Genomic DNA, 24,031 nt, shown 5'->3' with positions numbered 1-24,031 from the left:
CAATGGTATTGTTTGTGGATTGTAAAGACACCTGTGTGAGTTTGGGTAAAGATTGTTGTGATTGTTTTTAAACTAGGCGATGGGCGGGAGGGTCCAGAGACAGTGATAGCCAGCGCGGAAGATATTCCAGAGGGTAGTATTGGGGGCATTAGTGGCAGGTTAACCAAAGCACAAAAACACAAGGTGAGTATAGTAGCAAGTCCTAGTTGCAATCTTGAAACACCCAATACGAGGACAATATGCGACCGGTCTAAACTATGTGGCATGTTCACCAATGCCAGCAGCATGGCGGACAAGATGGGTGAACTAGAGATACTGTTGTACAAGGAGGATTTGGATTTTGTGGGAATTTCAGAGACCTGGTTCAACAGCTCTCATGATTGGCTGGCAAACATTCAAGGGTATACCCTACACCGCAAGGATAGAGAGGGTAAAAAAGGGGGAGGAGTATGCCTATATATCAAGAATAATGTACAAGCGAATGTGAGAGATGACATCACTGAGGGAGCTAGAGAGGAGGTGGAATCCTTATGGGTAGAGCTCCAAAGGGATGAAGCTAAGGGGAAAATAATACTGGGAGTATGCTATAGGCCCCCTAACCTGAGGGAGGAAGGGGAGACGGATCTCCTATCACAAATTGGATTAGCAGCAAGGATGGGAAGTGTTATCATAATGGGGGATTTTAATTATCCAGACATAGACTGGGCGGAGGGAACCGCGCATTCATTTAAGGCTCGCCAGTTCCTTAATGTCTTGCAGGACAATTTTATGGGTCAAATGGTAGACGCACCAACTAGAAATAAAACATTACTGGATCTACTCATTACCAACAATACAGACCTGATCACAGATGTGGAAATACGGGGCAATTTAGGTAACAGAGATCACAGGTCAATTAGTTTCAGTATAAATCACACAAATAGGAAACATGAAGGGAACACAAAGACATTGAATTTCAAAAGAGCCAACTTCCCTAAACTACAAACCTTGCTAAAAGGCATAAATTGGGATAAAATATTAGGAACAAAGAATACGGAGGAGAGATGGGTTTGCTTTAAGAGCATATTAAATAAGGGCATTAGCCAATGTATCCCATTGGGTAATAAATTTAAGAGAGCGAACAAAAATCCTGGATGGCTTAACTCCAATGTAAAAAGGCATATAAAAGCAAAGGAGAAGGCCTTCAAAAAATACAAGGTTGAGGGATCATCCTCAGCATTCAGACTTTATAAAGAATGCAATAAGAAATGTAAGGGTGCAATTAGGACGGCTAAGATAGAACATGAAAGACACAGTCTCAGTCTTCACGAGTGAATCGGGGGGCTTCAGTAACCAAAACTGCAGTGTTTATCCTCATGACACAACACAGGAAACACCTCCATGGTTAACAGAGGATGGAATTAAAATTAGACTTGAGTAACTTAACATTAATAAATCACCGGGACCAGATGGCTTGCATTCGAGAGTACTTAGGGAACTCAGTCAGGTGATTGCCAGACCGTTGTTCCTAATTTTTACAGGCAGTCTATTAACTGGAATGGTACCAGCTGATTGGAGAAAAGCCAATGTAGCACCAATATTTAAAAAGGGCCCAAAAAACATCCCTGGGAATTACAGACCAGTTAGCCTAACATCAATAGTATGTAAACTCTTGGAGGGGATGATAAGGGATTATATACAAGATTTTAGTAATAAGAACAATATCATTAGCAGTAATCAGCATGGATTCATGAAGAATCGTTCTTGCCAAACCAATCTATTAACCTTCTATGAGGAGGTGAGTTGCCATCTAGATAAAGGAAGGCCCGTAGATGTGATGTATCTGGATTTTGCAAAAGCATTTGACACAGTTCCCCATAAACGTTTACTGTACAAAATAAGGTCCGTTGGCATGGACCATAGGGTGAGTACATGGATTGAAAACTGGCTACAAGGGCATGTTCAGAGGGTGGTGATAAATAGGGAGTACTCAGAATGGTCAGGGGTGGGTAGTGGGGTTCCCCAGGGTTCTGTGCTGGGACCAATCCTATTTAATTTGTTTATAAATGACCTGGAGGATGGGATAAACAGTTCAATCTCTGTATTTGCAGACGATACTAAGCTAAGCAGGGCAATAACTTCTCTGCAGGATGTGGAAACCTTGAAAAAAGACCTGAACAAATTAATGGGGTGGGCGACTACATGGCAAATGAGGTTCAATGTAGAAAAATGTAAAATAATGCATTTGGGTGGCAAAAATATGAATGCAATCTATACACTGGGGGGAGAACCTCTGGGGGAATCTAGGATGGAAAAGGACCTGGGGGTCCTTGTAGATGATAGGCTCAGCAATGGCATGCAATGTCAAGCTGCTGCTAATAAAGCAAACAGAATATTGGCATGCATTAAAAGGGGGATCAACTCCAGAGATAAAATGATATTTCTCCCACTCTACAAGACTCTGGTCCGGCCGCACCTGGAGTATGCTGTCCAGTTCTGGGCACCAGTCCTCAGGAGGGATGTACTGGAAATGGAGCGAGTACAAAGAAGGGCAACAAAGCTAATAAAGGGTCTGGAGGATCTTAGTTAGGAGGAAAGGTTGCGAGCGCTGAACTTATTCTCTCTGGAGAAGAGACGCTTGAGAGGGGATATGATTTCAATTTACAAATACTTTACTTTTGACCCCACAATAGGGATAAAACTTTTTCGCAGAAGAGAGTTTAATAAGATTCGTGGCCACTCATTACAATTAGAAGAAAAGAGGTTTAACCTTAAACTACATAGAGGGTTTTTTACTGTAAGAGTGGCAAGGATGTGGAATTCCCTTCCACAGGCGGTGGTCTTAGCGGGGATAATCACCTGAATGACCGCAACATACAGGGATATGTAATGTAATACTGACACATAATCACACACATAGGTTGGACTTGATGGACTTGTGTCTTTTTTCAACCTCACCTACTATGTAACTATGTAACTATGTGAGATGTAGTGTAACAAGTGAAAGTGACAGAGAAAAATATATTTTACCAAAACATCAAATTATTCCACATTCTAGTATTCTTTAACACAAAATATTTTAAGTAGAAGCAACAATGTTGCAAAGGAACATTTATTTCAGAGAAAGATACATTTCATCTCAACATTAAAAGGTTTTTTTTGTGAAAGTTACAATTGTTCCATTAGAATCAATGGCTAAAACTTGCATTGGACTATAATAGAGCAGATTTTCACTTCCAAAAAATGCTCTTTAATCAGCTCTCATTTTGGTATTTACTATAGCGCCGGGTAAAAAAGACACTGGAGCTAAAATGAGAGCTATTTTCAGGTCTGAGCATGCTCAGTTGTGTTGGCACCTAGTTGTCCAAAACGGGGAATTTTTCACTTCTCAGACTTTTAAGGATATTTCAGTGTAGAAATAACTTTTTCACACAGTTTAAAAGCAGATTATCTTTAAATAATATGCCGCATATTTCAGTACCATTTAGGCAATTATACCATGCTGTAAACATTATTTCCATGTGCAATTCTCCAGGCTTTAGCAGAGTAAGGGTTTGGGCGCTATTTGGTTTCAGGAAACTATAGTAAATTCGATTTTGGGAGTATTTTCTCACCAGCGCTATAGTGAATACTGTTTAAGCACTAATTAGTGCAATTAGCGCTAAATTGCTGTGAATTAGCGCTAATTTGCGGCAATTAGCGCTAATTAGCGCTGCGGCACTATAGTAAATGACCGCCAGTATGTGTATATATATATATATATATATATATATATATTGTGACATTTTAGTCTTTTAAAGATATTGAAGGGTCCCTTATAGGATTCTGCACTCCCTAAATGCTGCAATCAATCTCTTCTTGAAAACAGGAATGCTTGGTTTGCAGATATTGCAATACATGCTTTTCTCACACAATATATACATTACCACAACACTTTTTTAACTTACTTTAAGCCTTTTTCAGACAAAAATGACCATAAGATCGTAGGTTACAAAACACTATTTTATTGGCATAATGTTAATACACATGTATAACTGTGCAGAAAAAAATATAAAAATATATATTTGTAGTAAATGGTAAATAATTTTAAGACAGGCTACAAAAAAAAAGAAAATATGCAGAACAGACATGCATAAATGGGAGCTGCCTTCATGTTACCCGGGATTTAGTTCACATTATGTGGGAAATCTAATGCATGAAAGAATTCAGCAACAAAGCAGGCAAAATGATTTTTTGCCTGTGATTTCTTTGCAGCAATGTAAGCAGGAACATAAAGAGCAATGCCTGATTGCAATTACACATGTCTATGCTTACATGCTTGTGTACAAGTATAGACTACGCAATGTGCGACAGGATGGGTTTACTTTTATGATGGGAAATGTAACACATTCAGAGAGAATAACCATGTGAAGATCAGCTGGAGTCAGTCAGCAGGTTATTTAAAGGAACACTCCAGCCAACATCTAAGAACACATTTGAAATGCATACATTCATACATACATACATACCGTACATAAGAGCTATTTTGCCATCACAAGAAAAAACAAAAAAGGACTGAGAGCTATACAGCCTGATTAGACAGCCAGCCTGGTGACCTTACTTATCCCAGCCTGTGATTGGACAGTGAAGGAACAGAAACTGAATAAAATAAAATTCAAGCTTTATCCTAACTACTCTTAAAACTATCCCCTTAGGGGAGGGTTAGGGTTAGTCGGAATTCCACTTTAATATTTTGAACTTGTTACATCTAGTGTAAATGGGTGGGTATGCAAACACACTTGAATACGTCTGAAATAAACAGCCAAGGAAATTGTCGCTGGCCCAGTAAAATTAAAGGTTGCAGTCCAGTAATTCTATAAAAGTTCTAAGTGTCTTTTTACAATATTGGACTTAGGTGCAATTATATTTTGGCCATTAGAAAAGTGATTCAAATCTCTGATATACTTAATTTAAGAACAAAATGTTGATGAATTTCCACCAGGAGAATGAACAAAATGAATAGGCAATTACTGATATTTACACTGTGGAAGCAAGGTCTAAAATTTTCCTTGTGGAAAACAAATAAGACAAATATTTTTATAATTGTCTACAGAATGGTCAAGTGTCAGATTGTTCAAATTATGGGAAATATAACTTCACGCACACGCACATGAGAGCAACGACTAAGTAACATATATTAGGTATCCCTGCACATGCTGGAATAAGAGGTATAATTTTGGGGCCATCCTTATGATTAACTTTACAGTAAATTGATGCACTCATTTGACTCTTATCGGTAATGTAATTTGTTGCTGTTGAAGTTTGACATATCTGGGTTTTTTTTGTCAGGTACTTATATAGTGGGAATGTTTTTCTGCTTACATTATTTTCTACCTGAATACCATTTACTGGGTTCTTGTTTCAACAGTAAAGAGGGTGAAAATATAGCAGTGGATCAATTAAATTTCTTTCAGAAATCATATCCTAAATTATGTTCAGTATAGTTTTTGGCAAATGGTACATAGTGTGGCGTTGTTAAATAGTACCTGGATCTTTTATGAATTGATCTGATGCTATCTGTCAGAGAATGAGATGCTGTGTTTAATTTTGCAGCCAGCAATAACTGTTAAGGGAATTCTAAGGCCAAAGTAAATATTTCTGTGAAAGTATATTTTTATTCTACACAGCACATTTCCCTCTCATAATGAGAACCTTTACTACTTGATTTTCAAATTATGGGAAAAAAAGCTTTAGATTTGGCTTTGAAAACCCCTGACCTGCTATTGATTTGTATAAGAATGATCATTGTGTAATATGTGCTGAATTCTGCCAAGAAGCACTCAGAGGGGTTTGAAAAGGAAAGGCTTGCCGTATACTGTATGTAATCCGGGTTATAAGGACCACTAACATGTGCTAACAGTGTAACTGTTTAAAACAAATAATTGACAAAAAACAAGATTCTGCCCACATTGTTTCCTCACATTCATGGATATTAAATGAAGCTATTTAAGGGTGCTTTTGTATACAGCTCTGCATCCAGCAAGAATGATTTGGTGACCACGCATGTCTAGATTTCAAATGTATGCAGGAAAAGCAGGCAAAAAGGTATACATCCTGCAGTGTTAGTTGTAATAGGCACTGTGGGCACCTTTTATTTTTAAGAGATAAAATGTTTAGAGAAGTGGTAGCTTCACTTGGAATTTGTATTTATTGAGCCATTGATCTTATTCAGTTTCTGGGAAAAGGGAAGGGGGTGCTTGGGGAAGGGACTAGAGCACATAATGAGTGTCCCTTTTGGACATCTATTTATATGGAGCTTAAGATGTCCTTACATCAAACTATAATGTATTGGTAAGTATGCTGTGGTGGTAAAAACTAAAATAAAATGTACATTGCTTTAGGTATATTAGATCATTTTGGATATGGATATCCACAAAACACCACCTGGTCATCCAACATCTGGACAGTAAGTGAAGGGATCTAATGGAGGCTAATAAGGCTCTAATGGAGCTCTGGCTAAAATTAAAAAATATTAGAGGTTATAAACTTTTCCCATTCTATCCAAAACAACAAAAAAATGTTTTAAATATCCAGGATGATTCTTCTCACTGGATTGGGTGAGAATGCTGTCTCAGGTAGTACTTTCTAAGCTCAGAATGAAACACGATCCTCACCTTGGCTTACCAATTACCTTCTGCAGTCAAGGTACTGAGATAAGGTATTGACATATCAAAATATGCATTATTTTAGTCTTTCCTCAGTGTCTACAGTGGAAGGAATTCTGAGAGGTAAGGGTAATAATGAGGCGGGAAATTTGTAGCACTAACTGGTAGAACTTTCATAAGCTGCCTTGTGCACCCCATAAGAAGAACCATTTTTAAAACTGCACATGTCTGGTGTAAAGCGGAAACTACAAAATCACAGTGTTCACTTGTGCATTGGTAACAGCTTGTAAAGTCATTGTTAGGCTCTCCTTCCTTCATTGCAAGAGAGGCCAAAAATAATACAACTGTACCTCAGTAGAGAAGGGTTAGAATTTCAGGACAAAATTTAGCATTTACCATATTTTAACCTCGTCTATCCCAAAAACTATATATTTTTTTTTAATCTGGCAAAAATAGTTTTACTAATCACAGTATTGATTCATTGGAATACAATTCCAATAAATTACCTTGTTGCACAGGTTATTGAAAACTTATATTAAAACTCCTGATTGTAAAACGCTATATAATGTGTATCTTTCTGGCAAATTTAGTGTTGTAAGGAATATAAATAGGTCAATAAGTTTCCTCTCATTTCAAATTGTTCAGAGTAGCTTGCAGTCTGCCTAGGGCTAGCTCCAAAGAAACACCTGGAAAGGCAGGAAATATTTTTAGATATGCTGTGTGAATGGGAACACATAACTAACGTATCATGGATTTTTCTCAAATTTGACTGCAAATGGAGAAATTCCCTATAAACTGCCTTAACTTTTTCTTCCCAATTAACTTCAATGCATTTTTCCTATATACACAATTTGGCTGAAAAATTTGTCAATGTTATAGAAATCTGGGCGACGTAAAATCAGTTAAGTTTGCTCATGTCTACCACTGCCTTGATCAAGCTGTACTGAATAGATTGCAGTGAAATCTAGAATAAAACTAGCTGAACAGATTTGACAGGCAAAACAGTTCATATGTATGTATTTTCATATGTGTCTTGTACAGTTTGCCTACACTTACATTTTAAGTTTAAATAGTTTAAAATAATGCCACTGCTAATGTTATGTGCATCCTAGTTGCACAAATCTTTTATAGATTTTTTTATTTTACTTTTAATACTTAAGCATTTGATTAGTATGTGTCACTATTATTGTACACATGTGAAAAGGAGGACAGTCAGGCATGTGTTTTGCATTGTGAATTTTTAATGGGGAGAACAATATAAGAAGGATAAATAATATATAATTTAAACATCATACAGGGTTGTGGCTTTATTTCCAACCAAAACTGCATCCACAGTTGTGGGTAGAAGCTGACTTTTAAAATGTCTTCTTCCCTCTCCTCACATCCATGGCACAGGTTGATTCACACTCCTATTTAGAAGCCAGCAAGGGGTATGGTGAGAACACAGTGAGCCATGTTCAAAGCCCGTGTGTTCGGACTTTAAACTTGTGTCGTTAAAAAACGTGGCGTGCTTTCACGTGCATTCAGCTTGCATTTGGGAAAGGATTAAAATGCTTCTGAGATCAATAATGCATTCTAAAATCACTTGAGTTGATGTGTATTGAAATTTGTTTTTTTTTAACACATTGCAGTAATTTGTACTTTTTAACATATTGCCTTGATATACAGGTTCACACCAGGAGCCAAAATACATTATTTTCCTTCCATAACATACATTGTGGTGTGTTGTAATGCATTGCAGCATGATGCAGTGAACTTAAATGCAACATGTTCCATTTCTATCCAGCTCCCAGAAACAATTGAGTACTGTCCGTGATATTTTTTTTATTTGCACTAACATACAATTTTTCAGGACAAGCTTTCGGGGCACTTATTCCCAAAATGCACCTTAAGCATGATGGAAGATATCCAGCTCACACAAATCCAACATAACTGAGCATAATGGTAACAATGAATTTTGGCTTGTTTCTTGCATTGGGCCTATGTTGAGCAACACAGCTCAATACATATGATGTGTAAAGATTTCTACTTTAGAGTCCCTTAGAACTTTCAATAATCTAGCAGCTGATCAAACAGAATACAGTTTTAGGTGAACATGCCTTTAACCTGGAATTATTTTTGGAAGAAACACATCATTTGTGAAATGTCCTTATTTCTAAGATAAAAAAAGCCAGATTTAACTTAGGTCTGTGTTTGACATTACTGACATAATAAAATGAGCAGAAAAAAACTACTGAAAAATTGTTCTGTAGAACAATTGTGAAGTAAACCAGTATACAGTAATTGCAGTAGTTGAATGAACATATTGAAACCCTGTGCAGTCTTATCTGTAAGGAATAACAGGAATACCCAGGAAAATACATCCTGAACAATCTATTTTTTCTCTGCAGTGCACTCAGGGGTCTCCACATTGGTGTGTGGTGATCTGTTTTGGATAGATTGAGTTAGTTTATGCCTGCATGTCTGTGTGTAGCTTAGTAATGATTGTGATTTTGCAAAGCCAAATGTAGGTACTGTGCATTTGGCGTTAGAGACAGGGTGCGAAAATGCATACGTGACTTTCTAAAGACCAGATTTAGACCTTTGTGTGTTACTATACTCATGATAACGTGATATTATGCAATAATGTGTTTTGAGATAAGGCAAAGCATTTATTTTGATTGGAATGTCAATGCACTTGCCCTTTATTTTTCTAGCACACCACAATGCACAGATGCTTTGCACATGTGCATTATGGTGTGCCAAATGCAGGTCTGCTATGGTGACTAGGGGTGTCATTTAAAAGTTTTTTTCACGTTTTGTGCGTTACCATATGTTGCAGTAATACAGAATAAAATCAGGGTTTTACCAAATGTTGCAACAACACAAAGGGGTTGATTAACTAAAACTGGAGAGTGCAAATCAGCTTCTAAATTCGGCTTGTTCAGTTAAGCTTTGACAAAAAAACCTGGAAGCTGATTGGTTTCTATGTAGAGCTGCACTAGATTTTGCACTCTCCAGTGTAAATCAACCACAAAGGTGTCAGTTTGGACTTAACGTTAAATACTATTATTGCAAAGAATATTGTATTGTGGCCACTGTGATGGGTTAATACATGTAAAAAAAGCAATCACTATATAAACAGACTTTTTTTAAATGTTGCATTCCTCTTTTTAGTTTACTATAATAATATGGCTACCTTTTAATATCAATGTTTACATTTTGTTGGCAGTGTATAGTTTGTCCGGACAGCTGTCACACTCAACGTTTGCTGGACAGCTTGGTTCTGCAAGTAAATAAATTCATGTGAAAAATTAAGTATATCACTATTGATGACTTTTTTAGTATACATGAACACAAGCAAACATTAGATCTGTATTTAGTGTCTATAGATAAAGGTGAAAAACTTGAATAAGATCACAAGAAAAATGTTTTACTCAACAAAAATATCAATAAATGTAATAGTGTACTGTGGAAAAAATATATACACCCTTGGCTTCGGAAGCTGGTTTTGCCCTCTTTAGCAGAAATACTTTTGTGTAAGCATTTGTATAACTGCCTCTGAGATCAACATTTTTGATCACTTCTTCATAAAAATTCCTTTATCTGCAAGATGTTTGTGGGTTTCTTTGCATGATCTGGTTTAATTTATTTGAATTGGTGGTAAATGTAGGGCTGTAATTATTTTCTACATATGACAAATCTGAATTTTTGTTAATTTAGATCATGAAAATTAATACACGTGTCAATTTTATGCGGAACTTGTTTAAGTATATCATCTTTATCTGCAGGTACTATTTGAGTCAAGATTCAATGCTTGCCTATTCAAATATGTTCATTGTTTCATATGACTGTATGAAGAAATTATTATAAATGAAATAATGTAAAATGTAATAAAGAAATTTATAGATACATAATAATATCATTAATTCAATAAAGTTATGCGACTACAAACTTTTTTTTCTAAAAGTGGCTTACTGCAACATTTGACATTTTATTAGTTAACAATATCCTGTAAAAATCACTAATCCAGATGTAATAAATCTTTTTCATGAAGTAATCTTTTGCCATGTAATAATAAATAAGAAGAAATTTATCATTTGCATACATATCACTATTAGGAATTGCTTTAAAGGTAAATGTCATTAATAAATGAGTGCATAGAGTCACAGCAATTCACAGATTAATGCAACATGTTACTGCCAACTGTGTCAGAGTCAAGAATAATGTTGTCTAGAACAATCAATTTCACATGGTTTCATAATTTTCATCAGTGCCCAGACATAAAGCAGTGTGAAGTGTGGGACTCTTTGAAGACTTAAAGACTAAAACTGGCCATAGACACTAAAGAGCGCTAAAAATACAGGCACAACTGTCAGATATTTAGTGCCATTTAGTGTATTTCTAAACATGAATGGTTGCTTAATGCCACCTTTTATGTATATGCCTATGAGGATGAACATGGGGAGAGCACTGCAGTTACCTTGGTCATCAAATTATCTGGGGAAAACAAAAGCGTTCAGACAAGATTCTCTAAGATTAGATTTTTTGGCCATATTTGAAGACCATTTCCTAATATCTGTAGAGAACATTTGTCAGCTAATGTTTATCTAAAATTATCTAAACCTGTTTCTGGATTATCTGAGTGTACTCTAAAACATTTAACAAAATAACTTTAAGTATATGAGCATGTTGTGTGCAAATTTAACTTTCCCTTTATATTGACAACAGTAAAACAATGTTTATTTCAATACCAGTGTGTGACTTTATAATTATTTTTGACATTTTGATTCTGTATGTGATAGTAGTCTGTGGCTGCTTAAAGGAGTTGTAAAGGCAGAAGGTTTTTTATCTTAATGCATTCTATGCATTAAGATATAAAAAACCTTTAGTGTTTAGCAGCCTCCCCAGCACCTCCCTAATTACCTACCTGAGCCCCTTCTCTCTCCAGCGATGTACACGATCCCCTCAGCCATCCAGGACACTGCTCGCGATTGGCTGAGACAGAGCAATGACGCCATTGGCTTCTGCGGCTGTCAATCAAAGTCAGTCAGCCAATCGGGGGAGAGAGGGGGTGGGGCAAGGTCAGGGCTCTGTGTCTGGATGCACGGAGTTCTGACTCGGCTTGGGTGCCCACTGTGGCAAGCTGCTGGCTGAGGGGCACTCAAAGGAGGGAGGGGCTAGGAGCAGAGGGACCTGAGAAGAGGAGGATCGGGGTTGCAATGTGCTCTTTTTTTTTTTTTTTTAAACGAGCCTTTACAATTACTTTAAGGTGATTGTAGTGAATTTGCAACAACACAGTTGGGTATTGTCCATTTTACTTTTTATTTGCAGGGAGATCTGGCCCCTTCTTCTAAGTTCAAGCAGTACTGATACACAAAGGGTAGACTACCCTGCAAGCTTGCTTTGAAAATGTAAAAAAGTTTCACAGACAGTACTCAACTAGTTTGTGATTGCTATGACATTGTGGTATTATAATTAAAACCGGCCATAATCCTGAAAAGTAAAATAATAGCTTAAAAATAACACAGTTTAGAAGTGTAATATTGTCCTCAGCAGTGAACAAAGGTAATCTTTCTACCGCATACCTTAATTTCAGTGGGTAGAAGCAGGGGATACATGATAAAAACCAAGTCAAATTGCATTTGTCACTTGTAAGTATTCATTGGTATTGATGTGATACCTGCCAAAGTCTGCCTCCTACAATAAACCTCTATAGAAGGCATAAGTGCATTGGTGAAAAACACCCCACTGCAGCTGTCCATTTTGCCATCAGTGCCATAACTATAACAAGCATAATGTTTCTTTTTCTACACAGAAACACATTATGGTTTGGAATACATTTTGCATTCAGAATACTGTGGATGAGTCGCTAGTAGTGATCACCACCAGAAAGCCAGTTTCATTATGCATTCTTTTTTCCAACATCTGAACTGAAAAGTTAGTGTTTCCGTTTCCTGTTGATAAAGAGAGATATTTGATCAGAAACATATTGTCTTACACTCATCTATAACCTAAATCCTTAAACATGTGCCAAACTTACTATTTTTAAACCACAGATTTAAATTTGTGAAGGAAAACTGTCAGGTACTGATGAGTCACTGGGTTTATCTAAACCTAGAATCAGGCCTATCAGATCATTTATTTGCTGTTGACTAATTGGCTGGTAATGGAAACCAACTTGCTCATGGAACTGGTAAAGGGTTTTTTACATGTCTTACCAACATAGGTGTGCATAACCTATTACATTAGGGTGTGCACCTAAAGGTTAAACACGCACACGTGTGTGTGTGTGTGTGTGTGTGTGTGTGTGTGTGTGTGTGTGTGTGTGTGTGTGTGTATATATATATATATATATATATATATATATATATATATATATATATATATATATATATTGTATATACACACACTCTTATACATGTAAACAAACATTTTATGTTTTATGTATGTATTAAAACATGGAGTACAGCAGTGGACGGTGTCAGTAGGGCAGAGGTTGGTGTCAGTGAGGAGTAGATGGTGTCAGTTGGGCAGAGATTGGTGGCAGTAGATAGTGTCAGTGTTTTTATTTTTTATTTATTTATTATTATTATTATTATTTTTACCATTTTATTTATTTGGGGGTGGGGCTTTGATGAAATATCAGGGGTCCAAGGAGACCCATGACATCTCACTTTTGAGACAGAGAAAGAGACTAAGAACAGAGTTACCCCAGTCACTTTCTCTGCAACCTCTGCAGAGTGCTCTGTGCTGAGTGCCTTCCTGGTCATTCACAACGGAAGCATAGTAAACCCAGTTTACTATGCTTCTGTTATGAATGAACAGAGTGTGTTGATTCAGAAAAGGAATGGGCTGGTAAATGACATCTTGAAACTCCCCATTCTGAAATGATCCACCCCAGCAGCAAGTGGGAGAGAAGGAGAGGGATCCCAGACAGCAGGGTGAATCTGCACCGCACAAGGTGATTACGGTATGCCAAGGCACACCTGGCACACCCCATGCGCATGCCTGTGCCTACCAATAAACTTTCACAGTGCAGAGTCCCCCTCCAATCCATGCTGTTTTCTTCACTATGAGCAACTTTGACAACGAGTTAATGGGCCAGTATGTAATTCCATTTTATAGTGATGGAGATGTGCTCAGCCAAACTAGTATTGAACATACAATGTTATAGACACTTTCTAATACAGTTATAACCATTCAGGCACCATAACTGCTTTTTTTTAGTTTCAGAAATGATCTTTGTTGCCTTTTTTTACAAGGTTAACATGTTCTGTCATATGACCATTCATTTTATCTTCCTGATAGTGAGGGGTGGAGTTACAGGACACAATGTGCCTGTATTCCATAGTCTGCTCAACCTGAGGCAAGATGCAGGCTGTGCTTGAGCAAGGAGCATGTTCATGAGGCAGACTGTGATTGGGAGGGAGTGTGTGCCAGAGAAAGGATGTGATTGGCTGGGGTGTGTGGTGGCTGAACAAACTACCCAATACAGGCATGCTGTGTGTCTGCACAGTGTCCTGTACATCTGAATGGCCAGAGGATGAAAGTTGACCACACTAACACAGATTAACTTCTTCTTTTAAAATATGCAAGTTGTATGTGAACATACTCTTAGATAAAAAAAAATTAGGGTAAAGCTCACTTTATTCCATAAGGGCGTATATATTATATTATATATTATAATGTACACATATACTGTAGTACGTGATCAGCTATTGGCCTTTTCACTTACAAACCATATACTGTATATCAACAAACACTATTGTGGCAGCACCAGAAAACAGCAGTATGCTAATTGCAAATCCAAAAAGTGCGCTCCTAGGAGAAGTGCAGAGTCACTCAAGATCCTCAAAAATAATCCTGTTTCACGGATTTTGTTGTATACTGCCACTCATGTCACTGCGGTCTCCTCTACTATCTGTACAGTTTGGGTATGTTTTGGTGAACACAAGAGACTCAATGAGGAAGGCAGCACTGATCATGGTGTTCCCTGTCATTTCTAATACATGATTGCTCCACCAGTGGCCTTACGGTTTGGGTTTTGGAACAAATTCCCCCCTGTGAATCTGCAGCAAAGAGGTTTCATATCTTCTGCCACAAAGAAACTTTTTGATTTATCATCCTAAAACTCTGTCACCAGGAGGTCTTTATGAAGAACTTAAGGTGTGTACTATTTTGTAGTGAGCACCTGGTTCCCTTGTTTGTTCTTATACATTTTTCAATTTTGGTAAATAATTCCAGCTGCTGTTATGCATTTTTTTCTTTTTTCCTGTTTACATAAGTGCATATATTTTCTAGACATATTGATTTTTATCCTGCACTGTTTTTATTATATATTTGTCTTATATACAGGGTACATCAGTATTCCTAATATACAGTATACCCATTTTTAAGTCTATATCAATATATTTTCTAGTAATATTAATGGTAATATAATTTGCATTGCATATATCTTTTTATCCAAGTCTTTTATTTTGATGTAATATTTTATCCATGTATATTCAAGTCTTTCATCTGGTGTAATACTTGATCCTTGTATTTACAGTGTAGCAATTTTGTTTTATGCGTTTTGTATTTTTATCTCTCACTCCCTGTCTCCAATAGTGACATAAAATTTCCTGATATTGGCAGTTTGCAAAGCCGGGGGTTAACGGCTCAGCTATGTCTTCTGTGATTTTCTCACACTTTCCTTCCTCTCCCAACCTTCTGGCTCTATGCAGCAGCTCGGCTTTCTCCTTCCTTCCCCTCCCATATTCCTCCCCTTCCTTGCCTTTTAGCTTTATAAGTCCATCACTTCCCTTCACTGTCCATGCATTTGAAAAAGAGGGTGAAGTCCCTGGAAGTGTGCCATGCACACCCCCTCTCCCGATGTCCACCAGGCATTTTGACAGCTGTCATCCTCATGTGCGGCTGAGAACACCGCCACTACTATCCATGCCTTGAGCTGTAAATATTAGTACCCAGTTATATTATGTAGGTCAAGGAAAGAGTCCAGGCTACTGAGCTTGCCAGAACCACCTCTGGAGCGCATCTATTCCACATTTTCACAGCTCTCATTGTGAAGAAACCTTTCCATATTTGAAGATTAAACCTTTTTTCCTCTAGATGTAAAGAGTGCCCCCTTGTCCTCTGTGATGACCTTAAAGTGAATAACTCAACACAAGTTATATGGACCACTTATGTATTTATACATGTTGATCATATGCCCCCTAATATTCTCTTCTCAAGAGAGAATAAATTCAGTTCCTCTAATCTTTCCTCATAGCTGAGCTCCTCCATGCCTCTTATCAGTGTGGTTGCCCTTCTCTGCACTTTCTCCAGTTTTCCGTTATCCTTTTTGAGAACTGGTGCCCAAAACTGAACTGCATATTACATATGAGGTCTTACTAATAATTTGTACAGGGGCAAAATTATATCTCTTTCTCTCTGGAGTCCATACCTCTCCTAATACAAAAAAGGACTTTGCTTGCTTTGGAAACCACAGCTTGGCATTGCATGCTATTATTAAGCTTATGATCTACCAAAACCCCCAGATCATTCTCCACTATGGATTCCCCCAGTTGTACTCCCCCCTAGCAGGTATGATGCATGCATATTCTTAGCCCCAAGTGCATAACTTTACATTTATCAACATTAAACCTCATTTGCTACACAGTTGCCCAATTAAACAGTGCATTGAGGTCGGCTTGTAAAACAGTGAACAGCTAATTTTCACACCTACATATAGAAAGCAATCCATAGTTCATAATTCCTGCCAGAAAGGGGGTTTATATTTTAGGTAAAATGGTAAAAGTTTTGTTGCATCTATTGGATAATAAGAACATAATATGTAGGTATGGTTGCATCTGCCATATGATTTAAAATTGAGAATTGGACTTGGACTCTAAAGTAAGTGCCCATCTCTGGGTTAAAAACATTGAATAAAGAAGGGCAGGAGGTGCAGCTGCCCCTGTGTGTGCGTCAGAGGCCACCAGGACCGCAAATGGTTTGTGAAAAAAAACCCTAGTTACTCCCACCCAAAACAGACGTTAGCTGTCAATAAAAATGTAAGCAGCGCTGGCAAGTTTTACAGTTCCCTTTTAAGAAAGGGGCATGTGCAGCTAAAGGAGTAACAGGAATGCTTAATCCCACAGTTTATTGACAGCCCCAGCCCAGCACCTTTCTTGGTCACATAGCTAAAATGATGCAAGGGAAATATCTCTGTCTATGGCCCCAGCCCAGCCCCTTTCTCAGCAGAAAAAACCTGAAAAGGCAGCAAGTCCTGGCAAGTTTGACTGTATTCCTCATGCTCTGCATGTGCAGGGATGCTGTGGTATATTGGACAGTCATGTGCTGTATCCGGCAAAGTAAACAAGTACCACTGTCTGCTGTGCAGTAATACAGTATCTCACAAAAGTGAGTACACCCCTCACATTTTTGTAAATATTGTATTATATCTTTTCGTGTGACGACACTGAAGAAATGACACTTTACTACAATGTAAAGTAGATGGTGTACAGCTTGTATAACAGTGTAAATTTGCTGCCCCCTCAAAATAACTCAAACACACAGCCATTAATGTCTAAACTGCTGGCAACAAAAGTGAGTACACCCCTAAGTGAAAATGTCCAAATTAGGCCCAAAGTGTCAATAGTTTTTGTGGCCACCATTATTTTTCTTAACGCTCTTGGGCATGGAGTTCACCAGAGCTTCACAGGTTGCCACTGGAGTCCTCTTCCACTAATCCATGACGACATCACGGAGCGGGTGGATGTTAGAGACCTTGCTCTCTTCCACCTTCCGTTTGAGGATGCCTCACAGATGCTCAATAGGGTTTAGGTCTGGAGACATGCTTGGCCAGTCCATCACCTTTATCCTCATCTTCTTTAGCAAGGCAGTGGTTGTCTTAGAGGTGTGTTTAGGGTTGTTATCCTGTTGGAATACTGCCCTGCAGCGCAGTCTCCAAAGGGAGGGGATCATGCTCTGCTTCAGTATGTCACAGTACATGTTGGCATTCATGGTTCCCTCAATGAACTGTAGCTCCCCAGTCCCGACAGCACTCATGCAGCCCTAGACCATGACACTCTCACCACCATGCTTGACTGTAGGCAAGACACACTTGTCTTTGTACTTCTCACCTGGTTGCCACCACACACGCTTGACACCATCTGAACCAAATAAGTTTATCTTGGTCTCATCGGACCACAGGGCATGGTTTCAGTAATTCATGTCCTTATTCTGCTTGTCTTCAGCAAACTTTTTGCGGGCTTTCTTGTGCATCATTATTAGAAGAGGCTTCCTTCTGAGATGACAGCCATGCAGACAAAATTGATACAGTGTGCGGCATATGGTCTGAGCACTGACAGGCTGACCTTCCACCTCTGCAGCAATGCTGGCAGCATTCATATGTCTATTTTCCAAAGACAACCTCTGGATATGACGCTGAGCATGTGCACTCAACTTCTTTGGTCGACGATGGCGAGGCCTGTTCAGAGAGGAACCTGTCTTGTTAAACCATTGTGTGGTCTCGGCTACCATACTGCAGCTCAGTTTCAGGGTCCTGGCAATCTTCTTATAGCCTAAGCCATCTTTATGTAGAGTAACAATTCTTTTTTTCAGATGCTCAGAGAGTTTTGTGCCATGAGGTGCTATGTTGAACTTCCAGTGACCAGTATGAGGGAGAGCAATAACACCAAATTTAACACATCTGCTCCCCATTCACACCTGAGACCTTGTAACACTAACTAGTCACATAACACCGGGGAGGTAAAATGGCTAATTGGGCCCAATTTGGATATTTTCACTTAGGGGTATATTCACTTTTACTGCCAGTGGTTTAGACATTAATGGCTGTGTGTTGAGTTAATTTGAGGGGACAACAAATTTACACTGTTATACAAGCTGTACACTTACTACTTTACATTGTAGCAAAGTGTCATTTCTTCAGTGTTGTCACATGAAAAGATATAATAAAATATTTACAAAAATGTGAGGGGTGCACTCACTTTTGTGAGATACTGTATGTGCTCCAGAGACTAAAGATGACATTTAATTCTTCTTGAGGCACCCCTCATGGTGGAGGAAATAAAGATTGCTATTGCAGACTTTGCTAGGTCCAAATCCCCGGGGTCTGATGGTTTGCCCATTGAATTTTATGCACACTTTTCTGAGATACTTACACCCAAACTGCTGACTCTGTATAACAATATGTTCGAAACCTCAACACTATCTGCATCCATGAGAGAGGCCACGATAGTACTTATACCCAAACCAGGGAAAGATTTAGGATACCCTGAGTCGTACCGCCCCATATCTTTACTCCAAGTAGATGTCAAAATATTAGCCAAAGTACTCTCCAAACGTCTAAATCAAGTAATACTATCCCTTATACATGTGGATCAGTCATGGTTTATGCCTGGCCGTAACACTTCCTTTAATTTAAGGAAGTTATTTATTAATCTCCAGGCCAAGTATGATAATGTGGGCACAAGAGTGATAGTAACATTAGATACAGCCAAGGCATTTGATTCGGTTGAATAGAGATATCTATGGAGATGCATGGAGGGATACGGATTTGGGCCCAAATTTATCAGATGGGTGCAACTGTTATATCAGCAACCAACTGCCCGAGTGGTGGCCAATGGATGCCCCTCTCGGGAATTTGGCCTAAGCAGAGGTACGAGGCAGGGATGCTCGCTCTCGCCTTTGCTCTATGCTCTGGCATTGGAACCCCTCGCCGTGTCCTTCCGTACTAACCAGGAGATAATAGGTTTGACATTTCGGATCCCTTACCGAGAAAATTAGCCTCTATGCAGATGACACTCTCCTCTACCTAGCAGACCCTGGCCTATCTCTACACACAGCTCTTAACGTAATTGAGCAATTTGGGAAATTCTCAGGCTTGAGGATTAATTGGGGAAAGTCACAGATATTACCAATTGATAGTTTTCCACCTACAGAATCACAGTCTAATTTACCCCTTCAACGGGTAGATATAATAAAATACCTTGGCCTTAAAATATCCAAGAATCCAGTAGACTATATTTCCTTGAATATCGAACCATTATTCTCCCTAATTAAATCTAAGATCCAGGTCTGGTCCCGCCTCCCTTTGGGAATATGGGGTCGGGTCAATTTAATGAAGATGGTACTACTGCATAAGGTACTGTATGTCTTATGGCATACTCCAGTATATCTACCCCTCAAGTATTTTAAACTGTTAGAAACACTACTTAAACCATTTATATGGGGAAAATCTAGACACAAACTTTCATGGCAAACACTTAAAAATTCAACGGACATGGGTGGAACAGCACTACCTGATTTTAACCATTATTATATTGCGTCACAGCTATCCCAACTATTTCACATTGACAAAACTGACAAGGAACGCTTTCTTATTCTGCTGAGCCCCCGTTGGGTTCAGTATACTGGGGATCCAATAAACGGGATAGCAGTGGGTGTAGGGAACACAGTCAAAAGATTATAGACATTCTTTGCTATATCATTATAGATGCATATGGGAATTGGCTTCTTCTAAATTAGAGACACCACCATTTAATGACTATACACCACTTTGGCATAATAACAAGCTGCAGGAACTTAACGGAATCCAGAACTCAGATTTATGGGCAGCCAAGGGCATATACTATTTACACCATCTGTTCACAAACGGAACTTTTAAAACGTTTGAGGCACTTAAGATGGAGTTCCAGATTCCGAATCAAATGTTTTTTGTTATCGCCAGATCCGTCATGCGATCCAAACGCAGTTTTCACAGGGTCTTCCACAGCCCACCCCTAACTCCATTATAGCCATAGTCAAGGATACAGACTCAAAAAAACTCATTTCCTGTTTTTACAACATGTTATCCGCCCCTACCTCTGCAAAATTAGCTTACACGTTGAAACCAAGATGGGAGAGGGAGGTTGGGGGGATGGAGGATGAAGAGTGGGAGGAGGCCTTGGAAACATGCAAGTTGGTTTCACACAAACTTTCAGACAGACTGTCCCAGATCTTTATACTTCATCGTGCATACCTCACTCCTGTTAGGGTAGCTAGATATAAAAGAAGTCAATCCACCACATGTCCAATGTGTGGAACTGAAACAGGCACATTCTTTCACCTTATATGGTCTTGTCATAAGATACAAGACTACTGGAAGCAAATAGTTACCTTCTTGCATGATAGCATGGGGTCCCCTTTGACCCTTGACCCAAAGCAATGCCTATGGGGATTTTTCCAGATGTACTAGATAAATTCACACTAATATTCCTACATGAAACTGTATTCTCTGCTAGGAAAATTATTGCCAGACAATGGATGAGATCCGAACCCCCTCAATTGGTGGACTGGAAAAGAGACATTAACACAACCCTTCCATATAAAAAATTCCTTTATATTAACAGAGCTTGTCCAAATAAATATAACAGAATATGGGATAGATGGTTACAAGAGTCTACGATATGCACATAAATGGTGTTTATCCTGATACTTACTAGGTATGGGTGTGTTAGTGTACGGATTATATCAGAACCTAAAGAACTAACTATATGATTGAAATATATGTGTATTATGTTCTTTGTGTACGGAATGTCTTCTGCATGATGCTAAACATGTGTACCAATGCTTTCCATGTATTATGTACAATCCTGCAAATAAAAAGTCTGTTATAACGTAAAAAAAAAGATGACATTTAATTAAATAAATAGAGTGATTCCTGGCATTGCAGAATGTAAATGACACAAATTACAGAACTTCATGATCGCTGTCCTGTGTGATGCATTGGTTATAACGCTTTGGCAGTGCTATACTCCTAATGAACTAACATATGCCACCCATACTGCTATTTGAAATAATATTTTGTAATCATGTAATAGCTCAACCTATGTATGCGCCCTGGTTATTTTGGAAAGCAGCTACAGATATGACTCTTACCAGTCAGATGGTGCTGGACATTTGGCTGAGTACTTAATAATAATTTTTTTTTTTTTTTTTTTTACATCCTGTCAGCAGTTAGTATCCCTGATCACCACCACACCAGTCATATGATGATGCTATAGTGTACTGGTGACAGTATATATGTAACCACTTCAATACCTGCTTAATAGTAATATGACGTCCGCAGATGGGATCTCCCATCCTGGGTGGGTGTCATATGACGTCCTTGACTTCCCGGCGGTATAGGGGGCTCGCATGAGCCGCCGCGTCACTGAGGAGCTGATGCGCTTGTGACAAAGCAGAAACGTGGATCTGTGTGTGTAAACACACAGACCCATGTCCTGTCAGGGGAGGGGAGACAGATCGTGTGTTCCTAGTATATAGGAACACCGATTGGTCTCCTCCCCCAGTCAGCCCCATCTCCAACAGTTAGAATCATTCCCTAGGTAACACATCTAACCCCTGGATCGCCCCCTAGTGTTAACTCCTTCCCTGCCAGTGACATTTATACAGTAACCAGTGCATATTTATAGCACTGATCACTGTATAGATGTCAATGGTCCCAAAATAGTGTCAAAAGTATCCGATCTGTCTGCCGCCATGTCATGATCACAGATCACCGCCATTGCTAGTAAAAAAAAAAAATAATAATAAAAACTCCATAAATCAATAACCTATTTTGTAGGCACTATAACTTTTGCGCAAACCAATCAATATACGCTTATTGCGTTTTTTTTTACCAAAAATATATGGAAGAATACATATCGGCCTAAACTGAGGAAAAAATGCGTTTTGTTTTTTTTTAACAATTGGGATATTTATTATAGCAAAAAGTAAAAAATATTGTGTTTTTTTCAAAATTGTCTCTCTTTTTTGTTTATAGCGCAAAAAATAAAAACTGCTGAGGTGATTAAATACCACCAAAAGAAAGCTCTATTTGTGGGAAAAAAAATTGGGTACAGAGTTGCATGACCACGCAATTGTCATTCAAAATGTTACAGTGCTGAAAGCTGAAAATTGGCCTGGGCAGAAAGGGGATGAAAATACCCTGTATTGAAGTGGTTAAAAAAAAACATAAAAAAACAAACAAATGTTTCTTCATTTTCCCCAAAATTTTGACAAAAAATTACAGCTTCAAAAAACTCGCCATGCCTCTTATTAAATGCCTCAGACTGTCTGATTTTCAAAAGGAGTCATTTGTGGAGTATTTGTGCTGCTCTGGAATTTTGGGGCCTTAAGAAATGAGGTCATCAATACATCAGGCCTGATCAATATATATATATATATATATATATATATATATATATATATATATATACACCATCGCTTGTTGTAGACAAATCAGGCCTGATCAATATATATATATATATATATATATATATATATATATATATATATATATATATACACCATCGCTTGTTGTAGACAAACCAATTAATATACCAAACCAATTAATACACACTTATTGGGATTTTTTACCAAAGACATGTAGCAGAATACATTTTGGCCTAAATGTATGAAGAAATTTGATTTTGAATATATTTTATAACAGAAAATAGAAAATATCATTTTTTTTTCAACATTTTCTGTCTTTTTTCATTTTTATAATAATAAATAAAAAACCCTGTGGTAATCACTTACCACCAAAAGAAAGCTATATTTGCGTGAAAAAATTATCTAAATTTATTTGCGTACAGTGTTGCATGACTAGGCAAATGACAGTTAAAGTAGCTCAGTGTTACAAAAATGCTCTGGTCATGAAAGGGGTAAAACCTCTCCTCCCTCTTTTTCCTTTCTTTTCTCTTCTAACCTCTATAGGTGTACCCAGTCAGACAACCCTAGATATTTTTGGGATACAGTACTAACTACATAACATATACAGTGGGTAAAATAAGTAATGAACATGTCACCATTTTTCTAGATAAATATATTTCTAAAGGTGCTATTGACATGAAATTTTTAACACATGTTGATAACAACCAATGCAATTCATACATACAAAGAAACCAAAACAAATAAGTTCAGAAATTAAGTTATGTGTAATAAAATGGAATGATACATGGAAAAAGATCTGAACACGTGAAGAAAGGGAGGTGCAAAAAGGCATGGAAAGGGAAGACAGAAGCTAAAATATATTGGTAATTAGAAACCAATCTACTTGTCAGTGCAAATTAATATCAGCTAGTTCAGTCTCAACTGATGGGCTATAAAAAAGGTGTCTAATTACCAAGGTGTCACACAAGAAACATCTCATGATGGGTAAAAGCAAAGAGCTCTCTCAAGACCTTCACAACCTTATTGTTGCAAAACATATTGATGGTATTGGTTACAGAGATTTCTAAACTTCTGAAAGCTCCAGTGAGCACTTTTGGAGCCATAATCCAGAAGTGGAAAGAACATAATTTCTGACAGAGGAGTGAAAAGAATTATCAGAAGAGTTTTCCAAGAGCAAAGGGCCACTTGTGGAGAGCTTCAGAAAGACCTAGAATTAGCAGGTACAATTG

The 24,031-nt window shown here is 38.0% G+C and overlaps 1 protein-coding gene across 1 annotated transcript in view; it reads right to left on the bottom strand.

Annotated features, from left to right (window-relative positions):
- Positions 1-3,963: 3,963 nt before the first annotated feature.
- The window catches only part of CXCL12 (C-X-C motif chemokine ligand 12), a 143,726-nt gene continuing 123,658 nt past the window's right edge, over positions 3,964-24,031 (bottom strand). The window contains exon 4 of the mRNA XM_073596957.1: positions 3,964-12,559. Coding sequence (XP_073453058.1) covers positions 12,544-12,559 — 16 coding nt within the window. The 3' untranslated portion in view covers positions 3,964-12,543. The remainder of the gene's footprint in view (positions 12,560-24,031) is intronic.

This window comes from Aquarana catesbeiana, linkage group LG08 (genome assembly GCF_042186555.1).
Source record: "Aquarana catesbeiana isolate 2022-GZ linkage group LG08, ASM4218655v1, whole genome shotgun sequence".
In the NCBI taxonomy this organism is placed as follows: Eukaryota; Metazoa; Chordata; class Amphibia; order Anura; family Ranidae; genus Aquarana; species Aquarana catesbeiana.
This window is presented reverse-complemented; position numbering and strand designations above follow the sequence as displayed.